Below are 12,339 nucleotides of genomic sequence, written 5' to 3' on the forward strand. Positions count from 1 at the left end.
CAGGAAAGATTTTTTATATCTGTCCCTTTGACAGCGGAGCTGGAGCAGCCTGTGAGAGAAGGTGCTCCGCTGTCTTTCTACTGTGTGATGGAGAGGGTGCTGATCATTGTCCATGATGGACAGCAGTTTTTTCAGTGTTCTCCTCTCCACCACGGTCTCAAAAGTCTCCAGCCTGAGACCAAGTACAGAGCCAGCCTTCTTGATAATTTTATCAAGTCTGTTGGTGTCGCTGGCTCTGATGCTGCTGCCCCAACAAACAGCAGCAAAGAAAATGGCGCTGGCAACAACAGACTGGTAAAAGATCTCCAACATCTTGCTGCACACATTGAAGGATCTCAGCTTCCTCAGGAAATATAGTCTGCTCAGCCCCTTCTTGTACACAGCCTCTGTGTTAGATTTCCAGTCCAGTCTGTTGCCGATCACCACTCCGAGGTATTTGTAGTCCTCCGCCTCCTCCACCACCTCCCCCCTGATCTGAAGTGGCTGTGAAAGTATCTTCTTCCTCCTGAAGTCGATCACCATCTCTCTGGTCTTGTTGACATTCAGCTTCAGGTGATTCTGTTCGGACCACTCTACAAAGTTGTCCACATGTGTCCTGTACTCAAAATAAGTCTGATTAAAATGCCTCAATTTTTGTGTAATTAATTCATCTTAATTAATGCATTAAAGTCCCGGCCCTAGTAGTTACATTAAATCAAAATATGTCAACATTGACTATTAGTTTCAAATGGGACACTTAGACCAGTCTCCTGTGAGTCTTTGACCCTTCAATCCACCACAACCTCCTCCCTTAACGGACTTTGTCGCTCTTTAAACTGCGTCACCTGAACTTATTTTCCCGTTACAAAATGAATAACCATAAAACTAACAATAAACATAAATAAATGTCATAATAAGCTGCTTTTTCTGACAGTTTCATATATTTTTTGACAAGCTACAGTGTGGAAAATGTGTTTTGTAGCTTATAAATTGACTTATGTTGGAAGTCTTCGGAGGATAAAAAGCTTCTAAATGTTCCAAATATTTATATATTTTTCTTCATAGCTTCACCAAGAAATGTTTTCATGTCTGGATCCAGTTTCTTCTCTGAACTGAGAAAAAATATCCCTCAGTGAATGCCGATTATAAACGATCAGTCTGTGATGTTCAAATCATCCCAACAGTTACTTTTCTATTCTGCTTCAAGTCTGTGGTTCTCTGTGGACTTTTCCCAAAAGGCTTTTTGATGAACTTCACATTAGCTGAAAACATGAAGGTGAAGAGTGCAACAGCAGCAATGATAGTGATGTTTTTTTTTCACGGTTGGTGAAAGAGTAAATAGGTTGGATAACATTTGGTAGAATTTCAAAAGACTTTTTTAACATACTGCATTGGCCTGACACTTAATCATGACCTTTGGTCTATAATTCATTATGTAATGAGTCTCGGCCAAGAAATTATGACAGCATGTGATTTTACACTTTTATATTTGTATGGCTAAAACAAACATTGTATAAAGTGTTAATTAATGAGCTTTAAAGTGCTTAGATGAATGTTTCTTTGCTTTCACACCGAGAATAATTTCATCAACCAGTCATTGTGTTGTATAATTTTGATAATTATGAAAGCCGACAGAGGCTCTGAAGTCCAAACCAAGGCCCCGTTTACACGAAGGGAAAACGCAGATATTTCCATGCAGTTTGGCCTCTCATTTACACGAAAACCCCGTTTTTATCACGGAAAACGATTATTTCTAAAAACTCCGGGCAAAGTGGAGAATTTGGAAAACTCTGGTTATGTGTTGTCGTGTCAACTGGGAGAAACAAACGGGGTTTTAGGTTCTCACGCTCATTCTATCTAGTTGTTTTGAAAGGAACAGGAAGTCGCTCGTGTTATTCGTTGTTGATTCTGAAGATTCTGATTGGCTTGCATGGCTTTATCCTTCTCCCTACACTGCCGTCCATATAATAGGTTTGGCATACTTATAATGGCACTTGATGGCGTATTTATGCCATGGTTGATGTAAATGACAACTTTTTTGAAAACGGAGGGAAGGGAATATTTTTTTCTCTAAATACCCTGCTATGTATAAATGTGGCCCAAGACTGCAAGCTTTATTTCTTCTCTCAACCTTGACAGAAGCAGTGCACACCAGATCAACTCCTTCTACTCTTAGCTTTCACAATAAAAGCCTGAGACATATAGACTCCAGAGGGAACTCACATTCACTTCGAGCATTTCGCTAAAAGGAAACTAAACAGAATATCTTTCAGTAGCTCAGGCAGACTGCCAGATGCAGCTCTGGGTCAACACCATCCCTGTAGTCCAACCTTTTATTTAACAAGTGTTGCAATTGTTGCAAATTTGCATCGCTGCTGGTCTGAATAATAATATTTGCAGGCGAGTGGTTCATATTTTGGTGCTGTTTATGTCTCATGCTACTGGTGTCTGATGCCGGAAAACAAATACTTTTTCTTTCTTTCTTGCTCTCTTTTCTACAATGCTCAGAGTCTAGACTAAATAACCCATGAACCAACTATATATTATATTGCGATATGAACCTGTAGTATTGTTACGCCTCAAACCAAAGAGATCAATAAACCAGCAAGCAACTGCTTAATAAAGCAAGTTTTTATTTATCAAATTGACTTTGTAGTATTTAATTAACAATAGAGACATATGTTCTTGGCTTGAACATGACCAAAACTCACATTGTGGGCAATAAATGTGCCTAAAAAGCTAATATAATAAGCTAATAACCTCTAATTAAACAGCTACTTGTGGCGTGTTACATTCACACATCATGCTGCTGTATCCTCCACAGAAGTGAGCTGAGATCATCCTAAAATAAACAGATAATAATAAGGTGGCCCTGGAACACACAAACACAATGCAGCTCATCTGATTCCACAAATTGCCGTCTGATTGTCTTCATTATAATGAAGCTTGTGTGTTTTCTGTCGCTGCTCCAAATATGTTAATGATTTGACACACAGGCCAGACATTTTCATTCATATGCAACAGAGGTTTGGTTGAGTTCAAGTTCAACTTCAGTTCAGCTCTCTCCCCCTTATCTGCTCGGTGTAAAAAATGGACAATTTGCATTCAGTCATCAGTCGTTCCGGCTGACGCAGCACATCTGGGAAAGTCCAAAGTATTTAGATATTTCCTCATTCTGTACTTTATTTAGTTTACATTCCATTTAATGTTATCTGCTACATTCAAATTCTTAGTCTTTGTCAAACTGTGGTAATTACCTCCGCCAAGGCGATTATGTTTTCAGTTCGGTTTGTATGTTTGTCTGTAAGCAGTATTGTTATGGGATAAACTACTGCACAAATATCCATGAAAATTGGTGAAATGGCGGAAAAACCATTACATTTGGAGCGGATTTGAGTAATGGACGGATACACAAATTATTTTTCACTTTTGTCAAAATTTGTGAGATAGAACATGGCCTTGGCAGAGGTCTGTGTCCTCAGAGTGCCCTTCTAGTTTCCTAATATTATGAATTTTTAAATAATGAAGTCATGCTCACTAGCTATGGTTGTTTCCAGTGTAAAAGCTGCATTTTGGTACTGTCTCCCAACCAAAAAGTGACCAAAACAAAGCTCAAAATGTTGTCAGAATAATTGTGTCATTTTAAACGTGTCTAAAAATAAAGTGATTGTACTAACCAGATCATGTTAAAAACATTAAATTCTGCTCCTCAGAGACACTGTGAAGTCATGATTGATTCTGCTGAGACGAATGGTCACGTGACAAATATTCACTGAAAATCTGTTCACAGAGAGCAGAGAGGAGAGGACAGGAGAGGCTGGAAACATGGCAATATTTCAATATGTACACTATGTGGAGAAATTCCATTATATTCCAATTTTGAAAAAAAATAAACAACTACGTATATACTACTTACTTTAGATCATATTTCCTCTCTCAGTAGTTTTGGTTATTGTCTGTGTGGTTTATCATGATCCATGTCTCCATGTCTCTCCCCTAATTTGAGAATTTCCTGCTGACTTTGATAAATTCTGAAGATTCTTATATTGTTGAGGAACTGACTGACCAACCTACAAATTGCAGTCATTTATAACCTGCAGGTAGCTCCGATTAGACTTATATTAAAAAAACCTAATAATTTGTTCGGGAACATCAATTCTATGTGAAAATGAACTTTTGATGATCTCAGTGTGATGGATATCATTTGTTAAAGTTTTGGATTAAGCCGGACGAGGTGGCACGTTTGATTGGCTGCAGTCTGTGAGAGACGTATTGAATTCCTCACGCTCGCACACACACACACACACACACACACACACACACACACACACACATCTCCATCATCACACATTTCTCTCATAATCACTTTAATGGCTGCCAGCTCTGTGTGGCTGTGACACTCCAAAGGGTAATTTGTCCGAAGTAGCTACGTGGCCGCTTTAACTGGCAGCTAATGGTGGGGAGCTAATGTCAACGACTCTGAGAAAATGATTGTGATCCTCACGCATGACCTCCAACACTTTTACCTTAAGTGCTTCTCTTCAACGAATGTCGTCTCCATCGGGACGCGCTGGAGCTCACCGTGACTCATTTCACAATACAGCATCAGTAGAACACATCGGGTGTTTTTATGTTAAAGATCATTAACCCTTTGATGCACAACATGGGTCTAAAGCAGGGATGGACAATTTAAATGCTGGAGGGGGCCAACATTTTTCATCAACACTACCACAGGGCCACATATAGGACCGTGCACTTAACCAGATAAGATGAAACTGCAATTTTAAACATGTTTACAGTGCAGTAACTTAACATATTTCATGCTCAAATACATGTATAACAGTATAAATAGGAATACAAAAGGTCTGAAGCAAGAACAGCAGACCAACATTAATGCAAAAAATAATTTTGTGTATTTTTACACAGCACTTTTAAGATTTAATGCTCAAATGCATGTAGTTGTACTGAGGGCCACTTCAAGTGAGGGTGCGGGCCGTATGTGGCCCCCAGGCCTGCAGTTGCCCATCCCTGGTTTAAAGTGACCCGACTAAGTTCTTATATTCTTTGCAATAAATTAATTTAATCTTTCAGTATTCCAGGTTTTCCTCAAATAACTTGTTTTTGATCATCATACATCCTATTTTTTTTGTTTTAATTTCTTAGTTTTTGAATTAAACCCCCCTTTTTTTTTATCACTGTGCTTGTAATGCACAAGGTCATTTTTGACCTATGTTGTGCATTATAAGGTGTTTATATGTTGTCACCAGTTTAAACCCTGACAAAGAAGACACAAATATTAACTATCCTATTTTGTTAAATTGGTGTTTTCCCAATGGAAATTATTATTTGGAGGCTCTAATACGTCTCAAATGTTAAATATGTGATTTTCCAATGTAACCTGGTGGTTCTAACAACTCTTTTAAAGTTAAACTTCAAATAAGACAAACATAGTTACACTCAGTGAATCACTTTTAGTATCACTGCGCTTTGAATGCACAAGGTCTTTTTTGACCCATGTGTGTAAACTTGATGTAATAATGCAAAAACTATTTTTCTTCATATAGTATGAAAGGAAAATTGATATAATGATCTGTTGTAATAAAAACAAAAAGATATTCAAACACACAGCAGCATGAAATAACATGGGGAATGATTGCGGGTCATTTTTGACCCATGTTGTGTATTAGAAGGTGTTTATATGTTGTGCATCAAAGGGTTAAAAAGAAATAATGTTTTACAGGTAGCCATGGTCTCACTTTGGGCTGGGTAGGTAGAGTTCTTCATTTGAAAGCTTTTTTGTCTTCTTTACTCTATTGTTGTGTAAAATAGCAACACCACTCCTCCTTAACCAAATTATCTTAACACAAATACATTCCACTCAACTTCACCACAACACAGACTGTGTAGTTGTCGTAGCTTCTGCAGCAGTGGGCCAATCACATAATGCATTCATTTGAAGAACGCTTGCAGTGATTGGCTGTGAGCAAATCCATTCAGTGTCTTTGTTAATAGCTACACAAAGTATTGAATTAGGGCTGCAAGATTTAGGAAAAAGTATGTAATTGCAATTATTTTTGACTGATATTGGAACTGCAGGATGATTCACAGAATAATGACTTTGCATCATTCTTATTTTCATTAAAAATGTATTAAAATTACCATTTTTAGAGGATCTTTACCAAACAAAAATTTGGCAGAATACAATTTGTTGTCTGGGACATCTGTGCAACACTATACTCTCGTTACTGGGTAACTCAGAGCGGTATTTTGACACATAACAAATACTGCACACCCTGCAATTTGGATATTGCACTCATCCATATTGGGATTTTAATATAAATTTAATATTAATACTGCATTCCTAGATTGAACGCAGGTATGGTTTGACTGGAGCAGTTCCCTCACTGCTTGGTACAAGGTTATTTCATGTGATACCTACATTAAGGTTATCAGTGTGCCAACTGTCCTCACTAGAAAAATGACATCTGAAGTAAATGATCGAGCAGACAAACTGCAAGACTCTATCCCTGAGCTCCATGTCTTGTCTGCTAGTGATGCTCCACTCTTTGTTGCCTTGTGCTGGACAATAATCCTTCAGGAACAATTAAAAAGTAGTTACTGTGTCTGAACATCACCCAGACTCCCAGGCCCAGTTTACACGAGGACGCTTGCAGGTAAAAATTATATTTTATGGGACGTGCCTTTCGTTTAGACCAGGGATGGGCAACTGGAGGCCCGGGGGCCCCATACGGCCCGCACTCTCACTTGAAGTGGCCCTCAGTACAACTACATGCATTTGAGCATGACATCTTTGCAGTTCAGTGTAAAAATGCACAAAATTACTTATTTACTAATGTTGTTCTTGCACTGAAAAAAAAAAGAAATCACAGAAAGTGGTTATTTTTTATTTGCTTCAAACCTTTTGTATTCCTATTTATACTGTTATACACTGCAAATTTGGTTCTTAAGATAAAACAAACTTAGATTTAGAAGTGTTAGATAATTTATCTTGTTTTAAGAGTACATTTCTTATTTTAAGCATTCAACATTCTTATTTCTAGATTTAATAATCTTAATTTAAGAAATCTTGTCAAGTGAAATTATCTGTCCATGCAGCAAGATCATTTCCCTCAGATTTAGTGTTTTTATCCTGTTTTTAGACACCTCTTTTTTGCAGTGTACATGCATTTGAGCATGAAATATGTTAAGTTACTGCACTGTAAACATATTTAAAATTGCAGTTTCATCATATCTGCTTAAGGTCCTACATGTAGCCCTGTGATAGTGTTGATGAAAAATTGTGGCCCCCTCCAGCATTTAAGTTGCCCATCCCTGGTTTAGATGGTGACGGCGTTTTTGGGGCTTTAAAATACAAAAATCTGAAACCACCCTTCAGAGTACACTGCCAAGACACAAAACTCTGCTCAGATCTGCTCACGTCACCTACGCATTTACGTCACATCCATGCTCCAGTACAGGGAAATAAACAAACATGTGGGATTATTTCCATGCGTGGGACCTTCAAGCTGCTCTGGCAGCTCTAATAAACTTACAGGAGTCTTTCCACCAAATGTACAGGATATGTACAGATAGTATTAGTGAACAGAGAAGGATCTGTAATTACCTCTATCACATTTTGGATGCACCAATTGGTGGGAGGCGAGCCAGACGGCTTTGGACGAGACCTGGGAGATCTAGTGGATGGTGGAGAACTTTGTGGAAGGAGTAGCTGATGAAAATACGTGGCGTGAAAACTTCCACATGCCCAAAGATGCTCTTATCGCTTTAAGTGATATCGCCTGGCATGATACCCAATCACATTCACACACTTTAGCGTCACCGTATGCAGCAGATTTCCTCCTGAAAACGCTTGTCTAAACGCGGAATAAAAAGTGAAGACGCGACGCCACTTTTGCGTCTTCTGTTCACACCGTCATCATGTAAACGGAGCCTCAATCACAGAGCTTATAATAAACAGTCATTTGCAACTTTTTTGTTATAACTGAATTTCTTAAGTTAATTGAAAAATAAGTCATTAATGATTTATTTTTCAATTAAGTTAGAGGATCTGACTTGCAGTTTACTTGAGATTGGTAATCCACCAAAATCGAGTCCCCTTTTTGTTCCAAACTCCAAATATCACACAGTAAAAAACTACTAGGATTAACTTAATGGAAACTTAAACTAAAAGGGAAAAGGGATAGCCAAAACAATCCTGTGAATTTGGTCATTTCTTGCAGTATAAAGGTAGTTTTTCAGTGAGTCAAAGATGATTGAGCACTTTATGTATAATCTGTCTGCAGCCAGGTCCCACCGAGGTCAGAAACTCTGCAGTTCTGCTGATGAATGTTTGGGGGTATAGAAACCTTGCAGGTGTCTGCATTTAAAAATCTAACACATGCAGGTGTTTTATAGGCCTATAGTATTTACATACACAAATAAAATACAATAATCATTATTTCCCCACCAGAAATGTATTTTAGACCTTTATATTTTGAAATTAAATGGATTACACATGTGAAGCTGTCCGTGTGCTCCTTTAAAAATTAAGAAAGAGAGAATAAAGAGTTATGGAGGGTTATAACCTTGAGTATATTTTGTCACAGAGAGAAAAGGAAGGCCAAGCGAGACGGGAGTGATGAAGTGTTAAATTAAAACCTGAGCAGACCCTTGTAAACCAAAGAACCTTGAGTCATTCAATTACTTTTTTTTTTTTTTTTTTTTTACAATTTTGCATATTAATGTCTTGCGAGGTTGTCCTGGTTGAGGACAAATGGTTTTGTAAGTTTCAAAAAGAAGGTTACAGTCATTTTTCTGACAATCCAACCTACCACAATGGGACTGCTTTTTCATCCTTCACTTACTAAAGATTAATTAAACAAAATACATCTTCAGATTTGTTTTATTTTGGTTCATTTGATGTATTTGTCCTGATATTTTGCAGCTAATCTTCTCTCAGCTGTGTTGTATTATGCTTCATTCTGTGCTTGTATATTTTTTTAGTTTCCATCCGTTCCATGTGCTTTCATTCCCAGTCCTTCCTCTGTCCAGCACTGCATTATAACGTGTGTATAATCACAAGCTTCGTCACCACTAACATCATGCTGCGAATGAATGAGAGAAGCATGACTTGCTCTGACAGTGAACGTTGCATTTTGGTCTTCCCTCTTCTTCCTTTTCCTTAATTTTTTCTTTTTTCTTTTGTGTATGTAATGAATGTACGTAACTGTGTGTTTGTTCTTTTTTTCATTTGTAACTTGAATGAAACAAAAAGGGGGACAAGCAGGTTCATTCTATGTGCATGTGCTTTCCCCCTAGACTCTGGCTGCCCTAACGAGAAATTCGATAAATCTGCTTCCAAACCATCTCGCACAAGCTTTGCATGTCCACTCTGGTCCTGAGGAAATTAACAAGCGAATAGAGAGCGCCATCGACTTACGGAGTGGCGATAAGTTGAGAAGAGAGCATATCAAGCCTTTCTCACTGATGTTTAAAGACTCCAGCCTGGAAGAGAAGGTAGCTGGGGTTTTAGACAGATACCTGTTTTTTTTTCTTTCTCTTTCCCTCCTCATATCTATTCTTAGATAAAGATTTTCAAAAACAAAACAAGAAACAAATATTTTTTTTCCTATCATGAGTAAGCTAAAGGAACTTGTGGTATCGCAGAGAAAAATTGCATGTTTTTTTTTATTATTTTACTGTATTTACATGAGTCACTTTAACAGAAGACAAACCTTCATGGTGTAACTGACAGGATGCTGTAAAATTTATTGGAAAATAATGCAATAAAATATTCATATAGAGGTGCAGGGTCAGTCCAGTCCTACATTTGGTCTTCCAGTGTGTGTGAGTCAGAAGTGTGCCACAGAATAATAATTATTTCAGTTTTTAATCATAGTCACTTAATAAATTATTACAATTTAATGAGCTGTTTGAAAGTGAACTTGCATTAACATCAAGCAGTTATAAACTCAAAGTTTAAAAAAAAAAAAGAGGCAATTAATAATTCCGTTCCTCTTTTTTTCTTAAAGTAAAGTAAATGCTGATTTGAAATGTTATGTTTAAGGCCATCTACTGTCTGTTTATCAGATAATTTTCTTGCTTTTAGACAGTTTCCAATTTGTAATATTCTTAAAAAAGTTTATTTAAAATGATAAAATATAATTATGTGAATGCATATAAAAATAAATCATTGACTAAACAGTTAAAGACAAAATAAATAGATTGAATTATAAATCTGCAAATAATAATGTATTTGTCAATGCAGCATTCAAACTAACAGCAATTTCATCAGAGTTAATCTGAGTTATTTAACAACAGGCCTTTGTTTTTTAAGATTCACATTTTCAAAGTTTATAGCTGCATTTAATGTCTCAATCTGCAAATCTGATGAAGACTCCATCCACTCAGCTCCACCTTCTGAGGAAGAGATGCAGTTGAAACCTCTGAAAATGGACCTTAAGTTCAGTCAAACTACTGTTCTCAAGGTAGAGGTTGATATTTCACTGACGAGTTTAAAATAATATTCATCCAGTGCCACACTTCAGACTGCATGCTCTTAAATAATAATAATAAAGACAGTGAACCAAATCTCTAACAGAACGTGTGTCTAAAAACCAGAAAAAACACTAAATCTGAGGGAAATTATCTTCATTATCAATAGATGTTATTAGCAACAAATGTAATATTATAGGATGAACGTCCGTTAAGGAAGGGTGTGTCAATGTTTTTAATTGGAATCGCTCTGCACGGACAGATAATTTCACTTGACAAGATTTCTTAAATTAAGATTATTAAATCTAGAAATAAGCATGTTGAACACTTAAAATAAGAAATTAACTCTTAAAACAAGATCAATTATCTGACACTTCTAAAAGTAAAGTTTTTTTTTTTATCTTGGTAAGAAACAAATAATGTTCAGGTCACTCTGCTCGGGCCAGTTCATCGCTGCTTGCAGCTTTAATTTATCTTGTTTTAAGAGTTAATTTCTTATTTTAAGTGTACAACATGCTTATTTCTTGATTTAACAATCTTAACCCTGTAAAACCCAAAACGCAAAAAAAAAAAAAAAAATTCAACCATTCAGCTGTTGTTGTAGGAGGCCTTTGGGGGTGAAAATGGAGTGTTTTCAAAAATGTTATGTTTTAGTAAGTTTTTACACAAATGTTGTAATATTGCAGCATTGGGCTTAATGGGGAGCAGATCTTCTGTATTTCCACCCATTGTCTGAACAACAATACAGAACTAAGGATTCATTTGCAGGGTTTTGTATATATATATATATATATATATATATATATATATATATATATATATATATATATATATATATATATACCAGTATATAACATGAATAATAAGTATTTTAAGTGTTCAACATACTTATTTCTAGATTTAACAATCTTAATTTAAGAAATCTTGTCAAGTGAAATTATCCGTCCATGCAGCAAGATAATTTCCCTCAGATTTAGTGTTTTTATCTTGTTTTTAGACACACCTTTTTGTGGTGCACATACTAACTCACTTTAACATGTTTTTTGTTGAGGTGCAGCCGACTCATGTGTGATTATAAAACACAGAGCAGTGAGCTGTGTGAACCACTGCTGATTAAAGAGCCGCCTTCAGTTTACTCATGAACCAACGTCCGTGTCTGGACCTGTGACCCTGTTACAGTCTGCTAGAAAAAGCTGACCTGTACAACTTTTGTTTTACTTTTTACAGGAGCACTTTGCATTCACTAAAGAAATTAATAATTTCTGGGATGTTTTCTCAAACTGACAACTTGCATACATAAATATGACTTCACATCTCGTGATTATGAGACCTGACCCTTGGAATATTTTATTTTATAAAAATACTAGACTTCTAGTAGTGTTTTTGAATCTAATACAAAATGTAGTGCATTAATGACGGAAGTTGCCCTATTGTTGCATCAATCATTAAACAAAATAAAAGCAGGAAAATGATGACATTCATGAGTTCATTATTACAAACTACACTGTAAAAATGTCCCGTTATTTTTATAGAAAAAAAAAACGGCAGCTGTGGTTACCAGAATATTTCTGTAAAAAATACAGTACATGTCAACATCTTTACAGAACAACTTGTAAATTTTACATCCTAAAACTGTAGTCATTAAAAAAAAAAAAAATACATTTTAAAGTTGTAGATTTTACCGTCTTTACTACTAATGTAACAGGATGATGCTGCTTTCATACTAATTATTTATGCAAAACTTACATGCAGATATTGCTTATTATGCATTGAATACCAATAAATTAATATTAATTTATTATTTATTGTACACTAAATACCAGTAAAATGTACAAGTTGTTCTGTAAAGTTGTTTACATTTGTACT

At 36.2% G+C, this 12,339-nt stretch overlaps 1 protein-coding gene across 2 annotated transcripts in view; it reads left to right on the top strand.

Annotated features, from left to right (window-relative positions):
* The window catches only part of adcy8 (adenylate cyclase 8 (brain)), a 163,489-nt gene that overhangs the window by 107,834 nt on the left and 43,316 nt on the right, over positions 1-12,339 (top strand). The window contains exon 8 of one of the 2 annotated variants that reach the window (XM_059343945.1): positions 9,298-9,495. The exons of the other annotated variant lie outside the window; for it this stretch is intronic. Coding sequence (XP_059199928.1) covers positions 9,298-9,495 — 198 coding nt within the window. The remainder of the gene's footprint in view (positions 1-9,297; positions 9,496-12,339) is intronic. 2 annotated transcript variants of the gene reach the window in all.

This window comes from Centropristis striata, chromosome 11, assembly GCF_030273125.1.
Source record: "Centropristis striata isolate RG_2023a ecotype Rhode Island chromosome 11, C.striata_1.0, whole genome shotgun sequence".
Lineage (NCBI taxonomy): Eukaryota > Metazoa > Chordata > Actinopteri > Perciformes > Serranidae > Centropristis > Centropristis striata.